The sequence below is a fragment of the Zootoca vivipara genome, chromosome 1 (assembly GCF_965207765.1).
Source record: "Zootoca vivipara chromosome 1, rZooViv2.hap1.1, whole genome shotgun sequence".
NCBI classification, from domain to species: domain Eukaryota; kingdom Metazoa; phylum Chordata; class Lepidosauria; order Squamata; family Lacertidae; genus Zootoca; species Zootoca vivipara.
In genome coordinates, this window is record NC_142582.1 from 67,229,095 (window position 1) to 67,255,647 (window position 26,553).

Sequence of the window (26,553 nt, forward strand, 5' to 3'; positions counted from 1 at the left end):
TCCACTGGGATAGCAGGCAGGGGAAGGGTTATACATCTCAATGTGCTCCATACTGATGAAAATTATCCTGACTTTTAACTGTAACAGAAACCAACCCACTATGCATTTTGGGTTACGTCTAAATTTGACCATGAATTGAATGAATTGAGTAAGACAACCAAATCTCTTATAAGCTTGGTTCTTTAAACTAGTGTGTTTGCGAAGTGTGGTATGCAGATGGGGATACATGAAATGGTTTCAAATGGTATTATTAAAACTAAATTCTCACAAGAAGGGATCTCAGTTAATATAGAGGTATACAGGCACTTATTATCAAATTTCCAGAAAACCACAACTTACCCTATAAAAAGCAGTTGTTAGTGGCAGCAGTGCTGCAGCAATGTTGTATTCTTCTGACGTTGAACAATCCTTTAAGTTGAAACAAAAAGAGAGGAAATTAGAAAGTTATAATAATCAGCTTGCATTTTCAACTGTAATTATTAGGATTACCCACAGAGAGCTTGAAGACCAGAAAGAACCCTACTTAAACATGATAGAAGCAAGTGTAGCCTTCTGATAGTTCTTTTAAAAAACCCTGAAACAATCTGGAAAACAGAAAAAAACTTCCATCTGAGATGTCTATTTACATCTAACCAATCCTTTTGGTACCTGTCTTATAATAAAGCCTCTTTACACCCCAGATTGCATCAGTGATAGTCAGGTACAGTGTGGTCAGTATATTTGTATGAGTGCGCCAGGTAGCTCAGTTGGTTTGGAGCGTGGTGCTGATGCTGCCAATGTTGTGGGTTCAACCCCCTTATGGGCCACCTGCATATTCCTGCACTGCAGGGGGTTAGACTAGATGACCCACAGGGTCCCTTCCATCTCTACAGTTCTATGATTCTTTGAACTTTATGCCTGTGTTGGAAAGTATCTGAGTTCAGAGAAAGCACCTTAGGAAACAGCCCATGTCATTTAAACAGCAAGAGACCATTTTAAAAAAATAGCCTTTTTGTGTAACTTGGGGATACTGATCAGATTTCATCAAGCAGAATGAATGGAGGAATTGTAGAGCTCTGGATTACAGGTTGCAAAAGAAAAAGTAAGGCACCCTGTCACATATTGCCAGACAAATCCAAGAAGGACATAAGTTGACATGAAGTCACACTTCCCTCTGCATAAAATAGAAGTACTATGTTAAATTGTAATAAATAGAACATACTATATTGGTTTGTGGAATTTCTTTTGAATATGGAATCCAAGTTTCATTGACAATAGTATGTTTTTTAAATGCAGATGATGGTAAATAATAAAACTAAGATTCTAAAATCCAGGATTCACAAACATACTTCCTGCAATGATTTCTTCCCCACCCATCTGCAATCCCGGAGACTAGATACAAGCATTAGCCATAGGCTGTTTAACAATAATTGCCACCGTTGTGATGGTTGGGGGCAGGGGAAACATTTCCTATCTGGAGCTAAAAGTCCATGACACTGTGCTCTCTATAGCATGGTCTATAGCTGTTGTGATGGCTCCAACCAGCAGTGTTTCAATGGTTTCCCCTGGCCCCCAGTAATGTTTCAGATTTTCTTCCTCTTGAGCTGCATTAGCACTACTGCAGATTTATAGATTCTGCACGTACTTTCCTTATGGTTCTGAAAATTCATTCAGATTTTGTGTGTATTTTTAGTTTAATTTAGTTTTCACAAGACATCAGTACATTTAAATAAATGACAAAAACTACACAAGCAACAATGTAAAGAGCACTGGAAAGCTAAACTTAGAATATTTGTTCGGATTGTAACCATTTGATTTCAATCTCTGTAAACATTTCAAAAAGTTAACTGAGCTGCCAAGAATGCAACTCAGGTTTTTCCAAAGTGAGTATAAATCAAGCGATTGCAAACCAAATTAAAATCAACCCACAACTGCAATAAAAAGAAGCAGATGGTTATTTATGCATTTTAGGGTTTAAATATGTATGTGTATATTTATTGTTGCCCTTAATAATTTATACCACTATTTTCTTAGCAGCAATTAATCTACTTGGAAAGTTAATACTGGAACCTGAAAGGACCAAGAGGCGTCAGGAATGATGAGAACAAGGAAATAAAAGGGATTTTAAAATAATAATAATAATAGAGCAAGAGGAAAAAGAAAGTTTATGCTAGAAAAAGATTTACTATTCAGTATGCTTAAGTGTGCTGCTCTGGTTCACCAGAAGCGGCTTTGACATGACCTGGAAGCTGTACGCCGGCTCCCTCAGCCAATAACGCGAGATGAGCGCCGCAACCCCAGAGTCAGTCATAACTGGACGTAATGGTCAGGGGTCCCTTTACCTTTACCGTGGGTGGGGTGAGTGGGAGCAGGGTCAACAATATATATGTATTCAAGGCTGATTGTGACCTCTTTCTCTTGCTCATCAAGTTGGCCTCTACATGCCTGAGTGATTGCCACCTGGTTATACTGCACTGTTGCAATTTGTCATGTTAAGGAATGTGAAGGCAGTCCTGTTTAGGGAAGTTTTTAATGTTTGATATTTTATCAAGTTTTTACTATTCTGCTGGGAGCTGCACAGAGCAGCTGGGGAAACCCAGTCAGATGGGCGGGGTATAAATTATTACTACTACTACTACTACTATTATTGAGTACAAACCATGGAGAGGGGTGGGCAGAGAGATTGAACAAATCAGTGAGCAGGAGAGATGAGAAAGATTAGTTGTTCCTTTGTTTCTCTTTTGCTGTAGCCATTTTAGGAAAAAACCATAGCAGGAGATGGAATTAGAAATGGTACCATAGAAAATAATGAAAATTATCAGCTTATTATGCGAACACTCACCTAACAAACAATTTCCTAGGAACCCATTGTGCTTCGTAAGCAGCACCTGTGTGTATAGTTTACTATACTATACATTTACTAAAGTGAATCATTATTTTCTCCATTAAAACATTATCTGATGTCTTTCCTACTAATTTGTCAGGGTTTTCCCCAGTTATCCTGTTTCTGGTGCATTTCCCAGCACAAAAATGGTTCCGCAAGAGCCAGGCATTCATAGGTTTGAGTGAATTCAAGATGGAAGGGGGGAAATGAGGGTTGAATGCAATTTTTCATTAGTCAGACTTGGAGACAATTAGTTCTACTGCAACCCAAAACAAATTTTACCTAGATTTACTCTCAATAGTGTTGTTAAGTTTTGGCAATAGAAAACATCTGTCTTGAGCAGCTCTACAGTACTTTAGAACTAGCAGCGGTCAAAATAAGTGACGACACTGCAACACATATTGATAGAGTAAGATTCATTGTTCCTTCATTCTTCTCTTACAATAGAAGAAGAAGAAAAAGCTCAACCATCACAGAAGAGTGATTTCCTACATTTCACATCAGTATTGTCACTTATTGTAACAAAAAACTATTAAACCTAAGGGCTCATGTTCTTCACTTCCCCCCCTTAAGACAATGATAAAATACAAGAATGACAGCCCCTATGTTTCTGCACATCTGAGTTTCTTTAGCAAAAATGCCATGCATGTTTCTGAAAACTGTCATGAGGCCCATAGCAATAAAGTTCAGCATACTCAGGCTGTAATCTTCTCCCAAGGAAATGGTTGGGATGCCAAGATGCCTTTTGACTTTTATTTCACAGCAGGACTTCATTCGCTGCAACTCTGTCCAAACCTTAAACTACAACATCTGTGATATACTGGCCCACAACAGAATTTGTAGAACTATTCTACAAATAGTTTTTAAATTAAGCAGTGGGATGCTTTATAACAAATGACAAACTAGGAAGACAAAAAATATCAATAGACGCTGAGCATTACTGCTGCTCCAGAGGATAGGAACCAAATCAACGGATTCAAATTACAAGAAAGGGGATTCCGAATAAGCATTAGGAAGAACTTTCTGATGGTGAGAGCTGTTCTGACAATGGAATGGACTACCTTAGAAGATGGTGGACTGGAAAAACACATTTACCCCAAGATTAGGAATATAAGCAAGAAAATGGTATATGCAGCAAGTGTGCTTCCACCGTGGGCTCATCACTAACACTATGGACACATCTTCAATTCTCAAGTGGTGTGATATTTCCCTTTCACCTGAAATGGTAGGATATTTCTCCCTCATCCAGGTTTTGCTTAAGAACTGGATTCTTTCTTTTTTAAGGAAATTGATTCCAGATGAAACAAAAATTTAGGAAAATGAAAATAAAAGTGATAGGCAGCTGAAAAATGTCTGTTGTAGAAGGCCTAAACATAGCATTCTGTGCTGTTAGGAGAAAAACTAGGCAGATGTTAAGTGGTTCTTTTTATTTATTAATTAAACTAACATGCCTATATGAAATATACTGTATAGAGCACAACACCTGACCTTTAAATGTCTACAACTCACACATTTCAAATGAATTTATTTCCATATCAGCCTGGTAGATGGCACCTGCAAGCTTTCATTAACTTATATGCTAGTTAGACATATGATTCTCTGAAACTCATTAACCTGTTCAATTGGACTCCACATTAGTGGAACAATTTTTCTTCTTCATTTTATCTGATCTCCCAATACAACATACTCAGGATCCATTATTTTCCCATACATTCCTTGTTGGGTTAATATTTTGAAAGTGTACAAGCCTACAATATAAACCTAGAGTGATTTAATTGTCATAGTTTCCTTCTCTACATTGTACTTTTGAAAGGAATCTAGGAATGTTTAAGAATTACCAGCTACTGTTCCCAGGAATCCCAAGGGAAAGCCAGAACAGTTAAAAAGATATCCTACTTAGCAGTGCTATTTTGCAAGTATGATAATGCTACAATGGAGTACAGTATATAATAAAATATAATAATTTATTTTATAAAATTTATATGCTGCTTGATTATAGAAAAAACCTCAAACCTAAACAGATGACACCAGACACAGTAGGATTGGGGGCATGTGGGTTATGGCTTTCATAATCAATTATTTGCAGTATACTGCAGGCTTCAGTTACTTTAGATCGTACTGTATTCCAGTTGATCAAAACCACATGGTGCAAATGCCTTCAGAATCTCATTCTCACCCTGATATGCAAGGTATAGAAAAACAGGGTACATCTGCCTTCACTGGTTCCCAATGACTCTGTTACAGTGGAACATTATGATAGTAGCAACATGCAAAACGACAATGCAGCAATACTCTTCATAAGCTGACAGGCAACTATGCTAAGGTTAGGGGGCAGGGGTGGCCCAAGGCATTTTGGCACCCATAGCTGCCAAGTCTCCCGTATTCCCTGGGAAACCCCCGTTTTTCCAGCTGTCCCCAGCTGAAAAAACAGATTTTGTTTTCCCCCGGTTTATTCTGGCGCAACGGCCATTTTGGAACTGGGCGGAGCATGCTCAGAAGCGACTTTTGATGCTGCTTTGCCCAGTTCCAAAATGGCTGCAGCGTGACTTCTGGTGCGGTGGCCATTTTGGAACAGGGCAGAGCAGCATCAAAAGTAGCTTCTGAGCATGCTCCGCCCAGTTCCAAAATGGCGGCAGCGCTACTTCCGGTCTGCTACTTCCAGTCCAGTCCCTTATTTCTCAGGCCGGAACTTGGCAGCTATGTTGGCACCTGAGGTGAAACATCCCACTTCTGCCTCCACAATTGGGGGGGGGGAATAAGGTATTGTCCTCAAGGGCTGCTGGGTGTTGGGGGAGATCACTCCCTGAAGCCCAGCAGCAAAGCTGGGTTGCGGAAAGTCTCCCCTCTGGCTGAACCAGCAGGAGTGGAGGCGTTTTGCAGAGGCTTGCTGCCAGTCCCTCTCTGCCCCTAGAGGCCAGGGATACCAGCAGCAAAGCTGGGTGGCAGAACCTCTTGAGGCGGCTGCTTCATCCCACAAATATAGTAATGTGAAAGTAATATGAAAAGCACTAATAAATCATGACATATGCAGTATGAATATTTATGCCTCCAGCAACCTAAACTGATCAATTGTTAATGTTCTTATACATTTACTAAGAAAATATATAGAAAAAATAATAATGTTTCCAAAGAGAATTAAAGTAGTAATGGTGGATATTAAATCTGCCATGTGTGTTATCTGGATGACTAGCAATGAAATCTCAGTAAGCAGCACGTAGCAAGCACATTAAACAAAGCTTAATTAGAAGATCAGGGCTTCAAGTAATTTGAACAATTTGCTTGGTCATTGCTCTGAATCATCTCAGCCATCAGTCACATATTCTTGCATCAATTGAGCTTAATCTCCAGATGACTTTAAAGTTTTACAGGCTGAAGCAAACACCGAGTTAAAACAAAAAGCAGGAATGTGAAACCCACATAACCCATGGGACAAGCAGAATCAGATTAGCACGTAACAGGCATCTCTGTGTTTAAATTACTCTTTTTAAAATAGTCAACTCAAGATAGGGAATAATTCCTTTGATTTTTCTTTTTCTTTTTGATCCTGTCTTGAAGCTACACCTCCAGCATTCAGCCTTACATGCCCATCTTCTCAGTTTGTACCTCACTCTCAATTGTGCTCAGTGAAGTCAGAATGAAAGCAGCCCTCTGCTCCAGGGGATACAACCCTTTGGCCTATGGGATCACATTTTGCTCCAGTCCTTATTGCATGCACATCTACAAAGCATGCAATTTCATTTAACCTCTGAGGAGGCTATTAATACTGCTTCCACTAGCAAGTCCAGAATCTGAAGATAAGGAAAAAACAAAGAAAAATTGTGGCACAATGGTAGGGTTGCCATACGTTTGGATGTTCCTGGACACATCTGGAATACTGCAGTCGGCAGCAGTGCCTGGGTGAAAATCCGGGTGTATGGCAGCCCATGTTGGCAGTGTTGTTTTTCCATTTAAAAAAAAGCTTAGTAACTTAACCAAATTTTCACTGTTTGAAATATGGCAACCCTACACAATGGCAATTATAGAACAAACATCACTCTTCCATAGGATCACAGGGGATGCACAATGAATTTATTTAGCTCCCACTGCAAGACACACAGTTTTCTTTATGAAAATCCCCACTGCTCTGAAGCTACCGCTGCTATTGTGACCACTAGTATGAGTAATTCTATAAATATGTGTCACTGTGAGGAGCAGTGAACTGAATGTTACAATACAATAACCTCCCTTTGGAAATACATAAAATCTTGTACATGTGCGTGTTAGGAAGTGAATCAAGAAAGATGCGTCTTATATTACATGAAATCTTCCTAAAACTTTATAGCTATTTCCATTTGCCAGAGGATATGACATTGTAGAAAAGTACATAAACAATTCCCATAACTAGATTCTGCAACAATTTAGTCAATGTAGTAAAACTGCTTGCCATAAAAAGAAAGGGGGAAAACCCCTGCTCTGTCACAAGAGAACAACAACAAAAAAGGTAATCATGAAAAGCCCCTTGCAAAAGGAGGATCGTTTTTACATCTAGCACAATTTAGAAATACCATCTCTGGGCTTTCTGAATTCCCCAAGCTGTTATGCAGGGCTAAATTTCTAACTCTTAAATAAAAACCATAGGAACTATGGAGAATATGAATTTAAGAATGCATTGCTGGCACAAAAACATGCAAATTGGCAAGATGATAAAAAATACTTAAGAACATAAAGCTATAGAGAAAACAAAGTAACTTCAAAGAAACAGCATCTCTGTTTTATCCAGGTATAATTCTAATAAAAAATTGTGCAAAAGACAGGAGGAAGAGGCAAGAATAAACACACTGCATTTTTCTATTTGGCATCCGTCTGTCTTGAGAGATAATTGAGTGCACCTATGGGAGTGAAGTCAAACTGCTGCATTAGCAGCACTGTAGAGACTTTTCTGCCCCCCACTTCCCTCTACAGCATGTGCAGAAATTGCCTTCTTAAACCCACTATTGGCCTCATCCACTCAATCTGCTGGAGCTTGTCTTCACATGCAGGGGAAGAAGTCCCTGACTCACTGAGGGTTTAAGATGCATTGGCTACATGTACGTACCTAGTTTAGCTGGCTGGTTGAAGCTGTTCCCAGGCTGTGGCTGCTGTCACATCCTGACAGCCTCTAGGAGCCACAGGTGAGAGCTGAGTGCAGGGTGGAAACCAAAGGTGGACAAACTACCCCAGAAGGAGCATTGCCTGTCCCCCACCAGGATTGAATTGGATAGTAATGAACAGACAACTAAGCAGAGCGCACACAGTTCTTTCACCAGAGCCATTAAAGTAAAGTAGCACTTTAGGCTGTGATAAAATTGTAGTCACACCCTCTGAAGTTATTGATCAGGTTTTTCATTTATGTTAACCATTACCCACACAACTTTGGCAATATATGTCAAACCCCAGAGGAAGACAAATGCTTTCTGGAACAGTTAAAAAAACTGGATGATGCAGACAGCCAAACAGATAACCCTATTGTAATACTGACTTCGGAAAGTTTCCATGCTAGTTTAGATTGTGGCAATATGAAGAAGATAAGTAGCTTTGCACAGCTGCATTATATTATAAATAATTGCTGGACTCCTGATCTACCTGATTGTATTTTTTTGTAATGTCTCTTTTATAATCCCCAGCCCTGCCCCAGATAGACGTTTTCCCCCTAAAATGTGTATATTTAAACAGCTTATTACCTCCCCCCCTCAAAAAAAAGATTAGTTGGATTTGCTTGTTTTTAGCCTGGTACATCATTATTCTTCTGTTTTAAGGATCTTATATCTGATATAATAAATGCATACTTTGTTCAGGTTGAACCAACTAATTTATAAACTTACACATTGAACACAATACTTGAAATGGTTTTAGAAAACTGAAGAGTTAATGTAACTCAAAATCACATAACTTCAGAAGATTACCAGTTAGGAAACTATATTTGCAACAGAACCATATAGCAAACAGGAAGCTGGGGCAATTACTTTTTGCAATTTTTGCCTCCCTTGCAGAAATAAATTGCATTTCATATTTCATTCATTGCTGTTAGTCTGAACTTTTCTTATGAACTTGACCTGCCATCAATATATCCTTTGCCCAGTTCCCTACTCATAGCTCGCCCCCCTTTGGTTCCTGCCTTTGGAATGTCTGATTTATCTTGCATACACTTTTCATAAAATATACATCATCTCTCTCTCCTCCTTGTTCCAACTTCTTGCACTTACAAAATTGTGGTTCAATTGCTCCAGTTCTGCCTCTTAAGTACAGATGTATGGATTCCTCCAATTCGATTTTGTTTCTATTCAACTTCTGTATTATGCCCTGGGGTTGTGCTCTAGGTGCCTTCCAACAGGACAGGAGCATTTCAGAACATTGATAACAGATTTTGCGTTGGTGCAAAAATATAAATACAAAATACCTACTTCCCTCAAAGACAGAAACAATTTCCCAAAGGAATGAACATTTAAGTTGCATTTCTCTAGATGTGTTCTGAAGCAGAGTTAAAACAAAAGATGGTACCTCACTTCCACTGAAAATCATGCTTATTCTGTTGAAAAGAGGGGGGGGAACTGCTTCCTCCAGAATATACATATTTTCCTCTTTTGATCTGTTTATTTATTTAGATTAAAAAATTGTATTTATTGCATTATATATAGCACCAAAAACAAGCATTTGCATGCAATCCAAGAGCATAATTAATATAATTAGCTAGTTCACATAATAAGCACATTAGGCCAATCAAATTAAGCTAAATCAATTAGGCTAGTGCCAATTGGACCTTCCTCCCATTAGGAACAGCAGGTAAAGGTAAAGGTAAACCATTAGGTCCAGTTGCGACCCACTCTGGGGTTGTGGCGCTCATCTCGCGTTATTGGCTGAGGGAGCCGGCGTACAGCTTCCGGGTCATGTGGCCAGCATGACAAAGCTGCTTCTGGCAAACCAGAGCAGCACACGGAAACGCCGTTTACCTTCCCGCCAGAGCGGTACCTATTTATCTACTTGCACTTTGACGTGCTTTCGAACTGCTAGGTTGGCAGGAGCTGGGACCAAGCAACGGGAGCTCACCCCATCACAGGGATTCGAACTGCCAACCTTTTGATCAGTAGGCCCTAGGCTCTTGTGGTTTAACCCACAGCGCCACCCGCATCCCTTAGGAACAGCAGGTACAGAGCAGCAATCTTATTGGGATAATGGCAAACTCAAAGGATTAAAGTCCCCTTCTACCCATGCCATGGTCTTAACCTGGCTTTCCTCGCCATATTTTCCCTCCGTCCCTACATGACAAACATCACACGGCCCTGAGAAACAGCACACTTGGCAGAAATACTAATCAACCAATAAAAAGTTGGGGGGCTTATTAGTGACATTGATTTTAGTTTAATTTATGAATATCAAACATGCACTTTAATCTTGGATTCAGAGTCTAGGGAGACACACAATAGATTGCTTTTTTTTTTTTTTACAGAATAATACATACTCCATGACTTTTCTCCTGTCAACACTATCATCACAGTTGACAGACATGTTGCAGAAGCCAATTCTATGTGTTTTTTTTTTATAAATTTCTATATAAAGAAAACATTTCATTCTTTATTGACATTTTTAAGCTTATCTAGAAGGAGAAGAAAAGTTTGGCATTTAAAAATAATCTTTATAAAGAAAACATTTCATTCTTTATTAACATTCCACATTTAAACTGAGATTTGCATGCTGCTTCAAGTGTAAGTGATACGAGTAACACACACACTTTTACTTTATATGGAGAGCAGGAATTCATTGCTATTTAATTATTAATAGTAATATCTGCACAGATCATTTTCTTGTGTCTTGCCAATGTATATGATTTCCCACTTCCCACTGTGCCAAAGGCCTCAGGTAACCACTGCATCCATGTCTCCTCTTACTTACCCAACTACTATGCCCTCTCACTGTCACCATTTGTAGCTGGTGTAGGAGGAAGACTTGATAAGCAGAAGGGCAACAGTCCATGCACATCCTTCCCAGTCAATCCCCATTCCTCAGGTCACTTACAGCTTCAGCTGGAGTGAGAAGCTCAATTGGAGAGCTCTTGCAGTTGCCTAGTGTGATAGCTATATCTATATCTATGGGCCTACACAGATAGCTTTTAAAAACCTAGAGCGAATTTACACCTCCTGTGGGAAAGTTAGAGGTGCTGGAAAAGCACCAACCATATTGTTTTATCAAGCTGTGATAGATAGTAAAATTTCATTTTAGTTTAACTTTATTTTTGCACGCTATATTCATTAAATGTATTAATTTCATAGGAAAGCAGTAGAAGTAGAAACTGTCTTATTACATGTGAAATTAAACGGACTGCCTTCCAAGGGCTTCGAAGCAAAAACCACAGCTTGAAAACAAATAATTGAAATAGCTTCTCAATGATTCTTGTACATTTTGCAGATTACGACATGGCCCAAATGGAGACGCCGTTTATAGCAGTTGTACACAAGTTTAACAAACAATATAAAATTATCTAAACCAAAAGGAATCTAATTAACATAAGTAAAACTAAATGTAGTATTTGTTGTTTGGCTTTGTTATAATGTATTTGTTTACATACAACTTTTTAGACAAACAGTAGTTAGGAACAACATACTAAAATAAGGAGATGTGCAATACTAAGAAAATCTAGCAAGAAATGTAATCACCTGCTTAGCTTAAATGCAAATGGCTACTTTAGGTATGTCCAATGTGCTCCTTGACCCTTCAAGACGACCAAGCACTAGTCCAAACCCATCTGGGCTAGTGGAACTGGCAATATGTTTCTTTAGATCCTGGCCTAAAGACTATGATATGGTTCCCTTCATAGAGTCACCAAGATCCTTTCAATTTGGAAATCCAGTTCCTTTTTATTAAACCACTGAGCACAACCACAGATAAAAATGTTTCACCAGCCTCTTCAATTCAGATGAAACCATGTTTTCCCCATACTTCTTGGTAATTTAAGAGTAGCTTTGGACAAGCCTGCTAGAGTGTGAAGCAATTCCTGTTCATCTAACTACCACCTCATCTGAAACTCAGTTTTCACATTTTCACCACTAGGAAGATGCTCAGGTTGTATCAACATTAGAAGGTGCTCTTATTTTTGTTTAGGTGAGGCAGAACATTTAAGGAAATCTAATTTTATAATTTTCTGCCACTGCTAAAAATAATGAAGTCCAGAGATGTGGATAATTTACCAACTCTTGGTATCTTTTTAAAGGAGAATTGATGGTGTATGGAAAAAACTCTCTAGATAGCAAGTAGCATTAGGCTAAAATCCAGGAGAGCAGACACAAACTGCTAATGAAACATGCTACTAGTCAAGAATGCTGATAGCTAAAGAAGGATGTTTTAACATAAGTTAGGACTGTTAATGGCTGGAAGTGCTAAAAAGACTTTTGCTACTTTTTATTTATTAAATTGCTCATTATAGAGTATGTTGTTACTATATTCCCAAGATACTTAGATTTATCTGTGAAAATGCTGCTGCAACTTACGTAACTGTTATTGGGTATCACTGACTTTAGATGCCCTTGGGGTCAGTTGTTTATTTTGATGGCATATGATTCAGGCTCTGTTCACAGAGTTTTAGCCTAAGGTGTTTGTACAGTTGAGCCTAGACTTAAATGAAAAGTTAGAAATTGTGTAATCCTTATTCCCATAAAAAATTATTCCCATCCCATAAAATAAAATGGAAGCGTATGTGAAGTGGTTGAATGGAGGACCGAGAGGCACAGAGTATATTAGATTCAAAGCCCCAGTTGTTCTTCAAAGAAAGCATATTGTCAGCAAATCATTTTAACAGAAAAATAGTTAATGAATACTAGTGCTTATATGTGGACTGAAAACAATTAACTTTCAGCCATAATGTTTGGGCAGGATTCACTGAACCAGCCCTGTGAAGGACTTCTGCTTCTGCAATTGAGCTTTCCTTCTCCGCCTACATGCCCCACAAATTGACTCGAAGGCGGTCAGGAGAACCCCAGAATAGTGTGTGGTGGGAGGAGAGGGGGAATGATCTACCTGGCAAGCTGCAATGCTCACACAGAGGGAGCAATGGAGGAGAGGGCTGTGTTCTGCTCCCCACAATTGGTGGCAGCAATCTTTCTAAATACCAGTTGCTGGAAACCACAGGAGGGCTCTTGTGCGCAAATCCTGCTTGCTAGTTTTCCACAGGCATCTAGTTGGCCTCTGTGAGAAGGATGCTGGATTAGATGGGCCATTGGCCTGATCCAGCAGGCTCTTCTTATGTTCTTAACAATTAGAAGAGTGCAACATTGAATTCCACCCTTTAGTCTCAAAATATCTTGTCAAGAAAAGGTACATAGACCTATGCATAATTGTTCTGCATATAGGGTATTTGATTCACAGTTATTTTTAAAAAATTCTCATAAATGTCTACCTCCTCATACTCAGCCAGGCAACGGAGGTTATCAGACAGAAAACATCAACAGAAATTCTGCTCATAACACACTGTGTATTTTATTTGCTATTCTTTCTGTAACTGGGGTTTGTTTTTTGGCAACATGGGAGAAACTGGTGAAATCCATAAATAGTGATTTAATCTAACTGAGCAATTTTAGCATCACATTAACTTTAATCCCTAGTTAATGCACAAAGAATGAAAATATGCTAACACATGACAAGGCATAGTAATATGATATATGCAAACATCTCAGGTGAAATGAGGCATGAGGTATGTCAAATTTTTCATTCAACAAGTCCTTCTGCTACAGTTATCCACAAAACAGTTTTATTGCTTGAACTATTCTGCTGAATGCATGACCATTTGAGAAGTTTGATTTATAAACAGCATAAAATGAAATTTCATTTATTCTCCTAAGAAACCAAAGTGATTGTTAGCTCTCAGACTGAATCCTTCTAGACAAAGCCTTCTTCCATTTTGTTTTTATTAAAAGTATTTTTATCCTTCCTTTCTATTGAAATATACTTAGGATGGTTAACAAAAGTAATTTAAAACCAACAGACTCTCATACCATATTTACAGAAATGACAAAATAAAAATGGGAAAAGGCAGAAAAAATACCTAAGAGAATAAAAAACAGTACCCAAATCATACAAAAAGAAGTAGATGGTAAGTAACAACAACATACTATATTTCCAAAGAAAAAGGTGTTTGCTATCTGCTGGAGGGAAACTAGCAGGTCCCTGGGGAGACAGCAGTTCTAAAGACTGAGGACAATCACTGATTATGATGACCTGAGTACTGGGCAGCCTGCTTTTAGAGGAGGTGGTCCTTCAAACATCAACCCACATCTACAGGCTATCCTTGCCAATGTCCGGGAGATAAGAGCTCATTCTGGCAAAAACCAGATGAGACTAGAAACATGTTTCTAGAGTATACTACTTCAGAGTGCAGATAGGAATTCACATGGTTGAAAGACCCTCCATATCTCTGCACAAACAGAACCAGGTATTAGACAGAAAGATTTTATTCCTGGCATGATAGTTTTTATGCAAGGGGGTGTTCTCATACAAAAGAAGATACAGTTCTGTAAGTTCCAAAATGCATCCTGAAGCTGTGTAGGCCAGACACAGTTTTGCCACCTAATCTGCACTTTTGTGAGAAGTAGGCTTAAATGACTCTAATACAGATGTTCACCAGTCCTTGGCTATGAGCTTTTGCTAGTTCATAAAATTCTGAACTCAAACTGCAGGCTGCATTCTGATTTTAAATGCACCATGACTTTGAACTGTGCTCCATTTGATTGGCCTTCTATGATAGTTATGAGATTCTGTGAACATCACCTGAAACAAGTGAGCAGTATCAAGCATGGGCAGGCAATCCCCAGTAAGCCTGCAATACTTTGTCCTTTTTGCCTTGGAACATCTACGTTAAAACAGGCTAGGACAGCAATGATTACTCTTTGTTAAGTGTTTGCTGCCAGCATCAATCCTCTTAGAAGAAAGCACTTTCTTGGTTAACAGGTTCAGATGATATGCTAAGCCAAATCATGGCTTGGTTTAATAATGAAAAGGACAAGGGAAGAGCAAAGCAACAGTTAGTATAGTGTGACTTAGCATGATATGTAAAGTAGGCCTGTGTGTGATTCTTTACTCAGGAGTATTGTCATTATTATGATTTTTTTTTAAAAAAAAGTTCATATCAAAAGTTCTTAAAGTGCTTTCAAAATTCACTGCTGTTTGATTCAAGAGGAAATATTAAAACCTCATTATGAAACTTGCTACCCAACCACTGAAATATCTTTGCTGTGCATTATGCTTCAGCACTCATAATAATAACCTGGTTTTGCCATTTTAAATTGTTTGTGTATGTGCATGTGGCCAAGCTAATAATAAGTCAGTTTATGAATAATGAGCACAATATTGTTCAATATAAATGAGACAATCTAATTAAGAGCAAATGAGGTTGAAGACACGGTATCCCTCACCTGCGAAGGGAGCTTGTTAATCGGTCGCCTTTTTCCTGTCCTTTGTGTTCTTGTGCAGTTTTTAGGGCTTGATGTTAGAATTTCTATCTATAGTACCTCAGGTATGTTACTGGATATGTAGGTAATCCCTATGTAGCCATTTTGTGGTATGATCTGTTATGGTAGAGGATGGGGTTCTAGCAAAAAACCAAAGGAAATCATGCAAATCTGGGCTCACCTCTGATCTCCAGCTCTGGATCAAATCTATTTTTCCAGAGATATTTTACTTATTATTCATAGATACTGAAGAGCAGAAATGTCTATAAAGAGTTTTGGCATTGGTCTTTTAATTGCCAACCTCCCTGCAGGCATCTTGAAAATTAATAAACAGTCATAATGAAACTGCACATTAAGGCAATGATCTTTGAACTACAGTACTATGCAAGAAGAAACCAAAGGACTCCCCTGGGTAAGAAGCATAGCATGAGCGGGAGGAGGTTTGGCAAAAGGAAAAACAGGGTTAGGCAGAACTTTGAATATTGTAGTTTTGCTTGTCTGATATTAATGTTGGTGTTTGTTTCATTTGGATTTACTGTTGTGGTGTTTCTGGGACGGGGTGGGCAAAATATGAAAATGAATAAATGAGAATAGCTTACAATTATATTATGAGAAAAATGAAATTGCATGTTGTGATTTATTTTGTTTAACTTGAATGTTGTCTTAACTTACATTTTGTTTAATTTGTGTTAAGGTCCTCTCTTTATCAAGTACTCCAAAGCTGGCTTTCTCCTACATGTTTTTGATTCAGTGCTTTATGTATTGTTAGTTCCTTTCCCATGTAAAGCATATTATACAGATATGGTACATTAATTTTTACAGCCCAAACACACTTTTCACTTTCCACATTCAAAGATTGATTTTGAAGGGGCTGTGAATCACAGTTTATTAGACACAGTCTTTTTACTGTATTATTATCCTGGTATAATAAAGTCAAGTGGTGGTCCCTAAATAAGACAAACATATCTGCTGGGCAATTTTTAAAAAAACTGTAAAATGCAATATATGATTCTATACAAACATATATGTACTATGTATAACTGTGTTACTGTATATATTTTCAAATGACTTTTGTTGGGATCCTGCTGGGAGCAGTCAGTAAGGGTGGATGGTGCTGCATACCTGGCCTCCCAGCTACCTACTGGGAGAGCGAGGGGTAAAGAGGTGGGGAGATCTGCATTGTGAGATGCACTGATGGAGACAATGTGGTGCTCCTGCTCATGGGCTCTCACAGTGCCAACTTCCCTTCATACTACATGTTATTCTATAACAATTTTAAGGAAATCAATAATGGTGCATATATCCTGTCACTTTTGGCATTTTTAATGAAATCCAATTCTAGTGTTTATTAGCTAACAGGAGCCTTTTTAGAATGATTCCTTGGAGAAGTAAATATGGAACATTTGATAGGTAAAATTTCATATGGATTTTTCTAGTTCCTGGCCACATCCTCAGACAGCCATGTATATTTTACAATTCATAAAGTAGCTGGCTTAGTTCAAACTTATTGGTTTAAAGTAGCCATTTTTAATTGCATAATATTTATTATCAATAGTTATCCCAATAGTGCAAATCCAAGAAAGCTTCATGAGATAACATTGCTTTTGAGTAGCAGACAATTGCACAGGGGAAGTTCTTTGGTTTTGTCATGAATAAGCTTGAAAAAGAAAATAACCCTGAAATCAAAATCATAAGCATTCTGGAAGAAAGCTCTTTTGTATAGAAAAATACTCATGGGTCAAAGAAAAACACAGCTATTAAAGTTTGTGAATAATTTGATTCAATTCTGCTAAATATTTTTGTATACTACCATAAATAACCCCCAAATTTTGTCCCTGCCATGAAATTTTCTTGCTCTTGAGTGATATAGACTTAGTGTAGTACCATAACTTTCCCCCCAAAGCTACTTAAAAAACGAAACGAACTGATGCACTATTCATCACTTGTAATTTCTCATTCACTATCTAGTAGTAAGTACAGTGTAGAAAGCATTCAAATGCAATAAAACAAACAAACCAAATCAAAGCTTATGTGTTAGCAACAATCTGAAGTGTAAGACAAATGTTACCAAAGAAAAATGGAACCCTTGCTGTCTTCCAGGGAAAAGAAATGTTTCACATTTATAGTGCAAAAAAATGGTTAAGAGTGATGCTCAGACCCCAGGAGCAAAGTTTTGTAGGAAGAGGGAAGAATTCTAAAATATCACCCATGCTAATTATAAATTAACCACCACGGCAGTTATAACCAGCTAACAGGAAATACAGCAAAATATGCAATGCAATCTAGTACCTCACACACATGAACATTTGTATTCAGTAAATTACAAGTTGAAGCTAACAGCAATTTTAAGTACCTGCAAAGTACAGTTCATCATCCGTACAATGTAATCGAACTGCTGATGATCCAGTATAGCTCGATTTTGTTGAACATGGAGGCTTAGTTCCTGTGTCAAACATTGCCGTGCTGCTTTTCCTTTTAGGGCTCTCAGTGCAGCAGGCAGAGTCTATATAGAGAAAAATGTAACATGTATTAAAAAGGTAAAGGACCCCTAACAGTTAAGTCCAGTCGCGAATGACTCTGGGGTTGCGGCGCTCATATCGCTTTACTGGCCGAGGGAGCCGGCGTTTGTCCGCAGACAGTTTTTCCGGGTCATGTGGCCAGCATGACTAAGCTGCTTCTGGCGAAACCAGAGCAGCACACAGAAATGCCGTTTAGCTTTCTGCCGGAGTGGTACCTATTTATCTACTTGCACTTAGATGTGCTTTCAAACTGCTAGGTTGGCGGGAGCTGAGACCAAGCAACAGGAGCTCACCCCGCCATTGGGATTCGAACCACCGACCTTCCGATCGGCAAGCCCTAGGCTCAGTGGTTTAGACCACAGCACATTTATAGGAAGCTATAAATGTATTACAATTGCACAAAGCATTACTGTAGTTTAATTGAATTCTTTATTAATATTTAGGTTATTTGTAAATAAAGTAAAACAAATCAATAAAGTCAGGGATGTCCAACATGTCGATCGTGATCTACTGGTCGATCCCTGTGAGGCTTTGGTAGATTGTGGTCGATTGCCGGTCCCCTTCCGGCCCCGGCCCCTCTCCCTGCACTGGCCTCTATTGTTGCAGAAGGGAAGCCTGAGGGGAAGACTGAGTTTCAAAACGGAGGCTTTTATGTTTTGTCAGCGATTGGAAGGTTAGTGGGTGCCTCTGTTCCTTCCCCCAAAAGTGTGCTTTTCTCCTCCCTAAAAAAGCTGAACAACTTTGAGCTGAAGCCCTAAAAAAAAGCTAAAAAGCTCAATAACTTTGAGCTGAACTTTGAGCAGAAAATGGGGGTAGATCACCGCCAGATTTTAAATTTGAAAGTCGATCGCAGTGTCTCTGGAGTTGGCCACCCCTGATCTAAACGATCAACATCTAAACTAGTGACAGGTTTAAACTCTCCTAGATTTTCATATACAGTGGAACCTTGGTTCTCGAATGGCTTAGTTGATGAACAAATCGGCTCCGGGACACCGAAAACCCGGAAGTCAGGGTTCCGGTTTTTAAACATTTTTCAGAAGCCAAATGTCTGATGCGGCTTCCGCTTGAGTGCAGGAAGCCCATGCAGCCAATCAGAAGCCGTGCCTTGGTTTTCGAACGTTTTGGAAGTCGAACGGACTTCTGGAATGGATTACATTTGAGAACCAAGGTACCACTGTATTCCCATTTCCTAACCAAACAACATTTTTGTGCTAAATTATAAAACTGAATGAAATGTGGGGGCTTAAGAGAAGGAACTTCTTGGTTGTGGTCTCAAAAGTTAAGGAGTATGCAACATACTGAGACATGGCAGTGCTCAGTCTTGTAGGCTTTAATGAATGTGTGAAAAGCACTGCTCTTTCCACAGACTTTAGAGATGTTGTATAAGTGGTCATATGACTGAGGGTGGAATTCAACATTGTGCTAGGGAGATCATTCTTCATCACAAGCATTTCTGCTTGCCCAATGGAATGATTTCCCATCTGTTTCCCTCATGCACTCTGTCAGAGAAGGCTGTGGCTACTCATGAGTAAAGACACTCCACTCTGTTTTTTCTTTCAGGTTTTTATTGTTTAAGCTATTTACAGTGCAGGAGTATCGGAAAACATGACTGCTCAGTCCGTATCAGAACCTCGCAATGGCTTCTTCCTGGTCTTCGCCCAGCATAAGAGCCTGGGAAGCCCAAAAGGCCGCCCCCTTGCCCTACGGGTGCTGGCACGCCTCAATTCAGGCGTCAGGGGAAACGGACGCCCTGTGTCCAATAGCTGTCTCAGCTCCCCCTCCCCTAGCTCTCCCTCAGAGTGGTGCAATGGCTCTGTAGCATACGAGAGCCCTCTGTCCACTCCACTCACTTCCTCATTCCTCTCCTCTGACTCGCTGCTCGTGCTGACGCTGGGTGAGGAGCTGGTGAAAATGATGGGTGGGGGCTCTCTGTAAGGAGACCCCCTGACACACTCTTTCTATAGTTTCTCCTGACCCTCTAGGGTAGACGTGGGTGTGGGTGTGGAGGGGGAAGGCCATTGAAAATAGCGCCAGTAGGAGCCCTTGTGCTGGCTTCCACTAGTAGAGTGGGTTAATTGATCCAGCCCTTAGTTCTTTAGGACACTGAGTTATTTGTATTAATAAAATAAGGGCAATATCCAAAGATGCCTGCCTACTTCCACAACAAAAATCTATTTGCACAACAGTATTTCCTATTTCTCTTCTCCTTGTTCCAACCCTTCACACCTTCAAAGTCTGTCTTCAGCTTTGAAATAAGGGAACAAACCAACCTGAAGCTGGAGACAGACTTAAGAGGGTCTGGAACAGGGAGAAGAGAAACAGGAAATACTGTTTGGACCTGATTGTTCACTGGGTGGAAAAGGAGATAAACTACTTTACCTCATGCATAGAGAAGAGTGACTTCTCTATGCATGAGGTAAAGAAAAACAGGGAAGGGGGCGGGGGAGATTCCATGCACAGAAACGTAACAGAGAAGGGACAAACAAGAGGGTCAGGTAAGATTCCAATTTTAATTTAGAGTAGAAAGGAATCCACATATTCACATGCACTGCCTCCACCCTAACAGGTACCTCAATCACTTTCAATCGGATACTTGATGAAGAGGACAATGAATAAATGAAAAAAGGACTACAATCTGGCAGGAGTAGTAAAGAGGTCAATCACTTAACATGTATGAGTTTAACTTGGAAGTACTCCTCAAATAGTTTAGCAGAATTTTTTATTACCTTTTCAGTCTCCAAAATTTTATTTTCAAATATAAAAGAGATGCAGTTTCTAACAACTTCCAGCCTTTGTGCACTGTTGAAAACCGTACTTGACTTTTCTACTATGGAAACTACCAAAGAAAGAAGTAGAAACATATGTGAAACAATTTATTGTAAAAACCATCACTAAAGAGCTATGGCATTAGAAACATTCCTAGAATAACTCCTAGGGTATATTTGTTTTATTTTGCTACATTTGTCCTCATTAAATGCGCAGGAGAACACAGCCCTATTAATGCACAGTCATGTCTATCATATTGATACGTGGGCAGACTTGAGTGACATTTTTTCCCCAAAGAGGAAAACTGTGCAAGCATGTCAGAATTTAAAAGCCATATGAATTTGGCAGGGAATATCCAGGAGCAAGAACAAGCAGAAATCTGGCATTTTTGATGATCAATTTCCCCTGCAAACCCCTTGTGAATTATAGGTTATACTCCCTTTACGGAAGTGAGATACCTGGGATTCCAGCAGTGAAGAATTAAAAGGAAGATGGGGGCCAAGCCAGGGCAAATAATGAGGAATGCCATTGGCTTTTTGAAAACAATGGAACCCTGGGGATTCCCCTAGCAGAGCAAACTGTGTCTTACTGTTAGAAATCTGGCATGACACATGGCCCCAAATGAATATCTCAGGGCCCATGCCAAAGTAGGCACCCTTATTTCAACCACCGTATTACCCAAATTGTCAAGAAGGCAGTCCTCAACTGTTGAAAATAGTCCAATATGTGGTAATGACTCGTTAGTTAATGCACTGATGCTGGTAAGGCCAAATATAAAATACGGCTGGCTAATTGGTAGAGCTATTATGGCAGTGGGGAATGCATTAACAATGCAGAACCCTGCACACACATGATGGGCTATGTAGCGAATACTTCCGTGCTTTTGGAAGACAATCTTACTCAGCTACGAGTGATTGTCAAAAAAGAAGAAGCAGCTTTAATAGAATAACTGTCAACTCTTGTACATTGGGTGGGAGGATCTAAGCACCTCAGAGGAGGGTAGGACACAGATATATTCAACAAACTAATATGAACACAGAAATATTTATTTTGATACCACAGAGCACATTTATCTACTTTCTTAAAACTGCTACTTCCCATCACATCAAAATATATTCCACAACTATAAGAACTCATAGATACCTAAAGATAGGACTACTGATAATGGCTAAAGTGTTACTCCCTTCTTAACTGTGAAACCCACATCACTGTGAATCAATGTGGGAAAAAGTATGAAAATATCCACATTTATCCAGTCAGGAGAAATTGTTATAGCAGAATTCAACATAGGGTGGCTTCTCTTACCGACAGGTGGGCCAGCAGGAACAACACATTTCCTTTCCACACGAGAAGCAGGTGGTGCACTTTGGTTCTTAACCAAACTTTCCTGGATTAGATCCTGAACCTGATTCTCATTAATCTTGGGGAAAGGAAGTATATGAACTCTCAGATGAGATCCTTCCGTAGGTCGTGGAACTTTCTGGAATGCCATGTGAGGATTTGGATTCTCCTGAATTTTTAAAAAAACCACTACTTGAATTAAGGTATTCAGTACTTTCCATCAATATTTTATAACAATACAGAGTATCATCCTGGTATCTAGACCAATAAAAGATTTATTTGACATTATTTCACTTAGCAAAAGGGTGGAAGTGATTACGTAACCCTAAGAGGAGTATCAAGCACTAGTAAAAACTTAAGCATGTTTGCTTTAAGCATATGCATAACAAAATAAATAAATGAAAGTGCTCCATTTGAATGTGCTTCACTTTGGATTGAGCCCAAAGCATTATTTTGTGTTTCACAAACACCGTTTGTAGCTTATTGGAAAGTAATAAAACTTTATGCACTGTCTTCTGTGTAGAATTTTAAAATGACTAATGCTCCATCACAAATTCATGTAACTGTAATTTTTCAATGTTCATTTTTATAAGATCAACCTTTAAAAACAAAAAAACAAAGTTGTAAGACAAGGCTAAGCTTGTATAATTCTGAAACTGAATAGATGTGCAATCCAATCCTCTTCCATACATGCAATTTCCCAAAATGATTAATACTAGTTCATAAAGCAAAAATTATACAATGTAAAAGTACTGTATGAACATTGTGTTTTTAGGCCGCAGTATATGAACTCTGGGGTAGTCCTATAATCTTTATGCTATAGCCAAACATTTCTATTCCCACTCCCTACAACTTTTATGTGGTTCACAACAATAACATAAATTCACACAAACTATTTTTATAACAGTGTTGATTTAAAATTTTAGTGCTAAAATACAATCACAACACATTGAACCCAAAACATCACATCAGCTGGGCATACAATAACACTTAACTGTTCTTTCAGACAGTGTTTATTTAAATTATAAGTGTCATTTCAAGCTTATTTACACAGAAAAGCTCTCACAGGGGATTTTAACCTCACCTCCTTTTTCACTTTTCCATGTGTGCTTGCAACAAATCTTTGACACACACTATCTCTACAATATTGTTTATACAGCCACTCATCTCACTTGTGCTTTTCCGTCATTTGATTTTGGCCTTAATTTAACACACTGCTTCTGTTTTAATTTTGTTTACATGAGTAATCTCATCAAAAGTGATTATGTAAAGAAGTCATTCAGTCTCACACTAAAACATCACTTCCCCCCCCAAAAGCATAATAATTAAACCCATAGGGACATGGGATGGCCTTTCTGAGGCTGTGCCCAGACATCTTCTCCCTCTCTCAGATTTTAATCACAAATGGCACAATTCCAGCTATCAGCAAATCGGGGTATGGTAGAAAAGATGGTGTTAATGAAAGTTTAATCCATTTTCCATTATTGGGAACCCAGAGCTTGACAAAAATAATAATGAGCCTTTGTCTCCTCAACATACACACACCCTGGCTGAAACATAAATGTAACAATAATGATATCCCACAGATCACAATACATCTGCTCCGTTGATAGACAGAACAACAATAGCTGCCATACTTTCAGTACTGAAGTAGTCCTAGGGTTGCTCAAAAATGGCATTGGTTCTGGTTAGTAAAGTCAAGCAGAAACTACAGTATTGTTCCAAGCAAGAAAGTAGAAGCCACAGACGCAAAAGTAAGGGGACTAGTTATCCTCTTACTTTATCTATATGGCTCCCATTTCCGGGGAAGGTTTTGGTTGTTGCGTAACTGACGCAACTTAAAAGTAAGTGGCATATTTCAACTAATATTAAGAAAAACTACCTTGAGTTAGATTCAGTGTAAATGGGTCTTCAAATGCAACAGCCATTGCAGTTAAGTTATGCAACTAAGTAACTATATATACAGCTTCAACATACATTCAAGGTTGATCCTATTTAAATTTCTACAGCTTCAATAATGTGAAACATTAAGTAAAACATTATTCAGTGATATTATAGTATGTGAATGCTTTGTACTTACATTTTTGAACAGCTGGTCTGCAAGTTCTCTGACATGCTTTAACATTTTTGATGAATTGCTCTCCTCAGATTTAATTCTCTCTACTTCAAATGCTACCAACTTAAAGGGGGGAAAAGTTGTTAGTTGAAATTTTTAATATTATTTTCAGGATCTAAAATAAAGTTTAGTAAAATGAAGACTTTGAGAAAGAGTCTTGCGGCCAAGGACCCCAAAGCAGAAGCTGCAACTGGCAGAAGACTGGCTCAGCCCCACTAGTTTACACAAAGAGAGGCTTGGTCAGTCTGAGTTGTCCATTTTGGACATTCATGAACCAGACTTTGAGCTTGACCTGGCACTCTTCAATCCAAGAAATGCATGCTACATTATATGGTACTTTTTATTGTTGTCCACTGAAACACCTTCTGCATGCACCTGCATTTTCCAGGATTCATATATGCTGGTTTATTGCCCAGACATTAATTTGAAACCAACACTCCTCCAATGAAAAGACAAGTCTGTCTCATCATATTGCATACATCATGCATCTCTAACTTCACTTTTGCAGAAAAAGATTCCAGAAGTAGATTATATTTGATGAACTGTTTCTAATCTGGTAGTAAAATAATAATAATAATAATAATAATAATAATAATAATAATAATAATAAGGTAAAGGACCCCTGACAGTTAAGTCCAGTCGCGAACGACTCTGGGGTTGCAGTGCTCATCTTGCTTTACTGGCTGAGGGAGCCGACGTTTGTCCACAGTTTTTGCGGGTCATGTGGCCAGCATGACTAAGCCGCTTCTGGCGAAACCAGAGCAGTGCACGTAAACGCCGTTTACCTTCCTGCCAGAGCGGTACATATTTATCTACTTGCACTTTGACATGCTTTCGAACTGCTAGGTTGGCAGGAGCTGGGGCTGAACAATGGGAGCTCACCCCGTTGTGGGGATTCGAACCACCGACCTTCCAATCGGCAAGCCCAAGGCTCAGTGCTTTAGACCACAGTGCCACCCGTGTCTGGTAATATAGTTCTTTAAAATAATATTGACAACTGTCAATTTATATAGCACATTTAATATGCTAAGCATTATTATTATTCATCAAATTTCTATACTGCCTTTCATCCGAGGATCACAGGGCAGTTTAGAATATAAAAACACAAAAATACAGAACACAGTAACAAACAAAAATGAAAATCGCCCCCCCCCTCAGTTGAAAGGCCATAAATTGTTTAGTTAGTCAAAGGCCTAGGGGGAGAGGAATATTTTTGCTTGACACTTTACTATATGAGCCTTCCTGAGGAAAGTATTCCACAAGCAGGGAGTCACCACAGAAAAGGTCCGCTCTTGTGTTGCCACCCTTCAGACTTCAGATGATGATTGCAGGGTGTGGGTCGGTTCAATATGCAGTTCATGTTTGAAAATACATGCTATATTGTTACGGGAATGTTTTGTCAAAATCTGTTAGTTTTTGTGTGTGTTGTATTCAGCATTCAGAAGCGTACACAGCAAATCAACAAAACAAACTGATTGCAAGGGAGCATAGAAACACTGTAAATAAATAAACATGATTCCCCAGTAATTCATTATTCTTTTTTATAAATTCTAAAATTTATGGCACTAGTCATGCCAGTTATGAAAACCCAACTGTTTTATTTTAAAAGCAATATTTTACCATTCCCATTTCTCCTCTGCATTAACAAACCCCCATAAATGTCATACAGAAAGATTTGTAGGAGTATGTAAAACCATGTTATAATATTGCCATACTCTTAATATTTTTTTAAAGATTCTAAACTGTCCGTAGCATGCAGTAGTCCCTTTTTATTTATTATGGCAGAGGTTGCAATATGTTCTCATGCATTCATTATGCCTGTGAATATTCCCATTGGTTCCACACCTTTTTTTAAAAAGAACTTAAAATCATTTTCTTAAAAAAAAACAAATTTATTCAGCAGAAAAAAATCCCAATTGTTCCAGTGGAATTATGTGCAGGAAAAAATGTAATGACTATACAAAAGGAGTGCTGCAGAGGCAATTCACTGCAGTATTTTTCACAATGGTATATTTCATAATGGGGACCCAGTGTGGTGTAGTGGTTAGAGCACTGGAACTTGGGAGACTAGGGTTCAAATCCACACTCAGCCATGAACCTCATTGGGTGACCTTGGGCTAGTCACTGCCCAGCCTACCTGACAGGATTGCTGTGGGGATAAAAAATGGAGGGGGAGGGGAGAACCATGTATGCCATTTTCCTCATTGGAGGAAAGGTGGGATATAAATGTAATACACAAATAACATGACAAAAACATTATTTTTATGACAGAAAAATTGTTACATAAATTTAAGTATGAATATTTTCTCTCACTCTCATATTTCTTTTAAAATGTTTCTACCTCATCAAAGAGATCACAGGATCTGTATGGAGGACCTCTCTCTGACACAAAACCAGCAAATGCCATTCCATTCAGAATTTTGGTAAGAAAATCATTCTCAATCAAGCCTCTCTGGCCCAAAAAGGCTGCCTGCGGAAACAAGTAAATGTTAACCATGT

At 38.8% G+C, this 26,553-nt stretch overlaps 1 protein-coding gene across 6 annotated transcripts in view; it reads right to left on the minus strand.

The window, feature by feature from the left end:
* The window catches only part of SBF2 (SET binding factor 2), a 221,315-nt gene that overhangs the window by 57,261 nt on the left and 137,501 nt on the right, over positions 1-26,553 (minus strand). For all 6 annotated transcript variants that reach the window (XR_015949328.1, XM_088667287.1, XM_035119305.3 and 3 more), the window contains 6 exons: positions 26,396-26,524; positions 24,019-24,117; positions 21,903-22,107; positions 20,558-20,667; positions 17,666-17,815; positions 340-408 (listed from right to left, as the gene is read on the minus strand). Coding sequence is in view for 5 of the 6 variants with exons in the window: in XM_088667287.1 (XP_088523413.1) it covers positions 340-408; positions 17,666-17,815; positions 20,558-20,667; positions 21,903-22,107; positions 24,019-24,117; positions 26,396-26,524 (762 nt within the window). In the remaining variant the exon portion in view is untranslated. The remainder of the gene's footprint in view (positions 1-339; positions 409-17,665; positions 17,816-20,557; positions 20,668-21,902; positions 22,108-24,018; positions 24,118-26,395; positions 26,525-26,553) is intronic.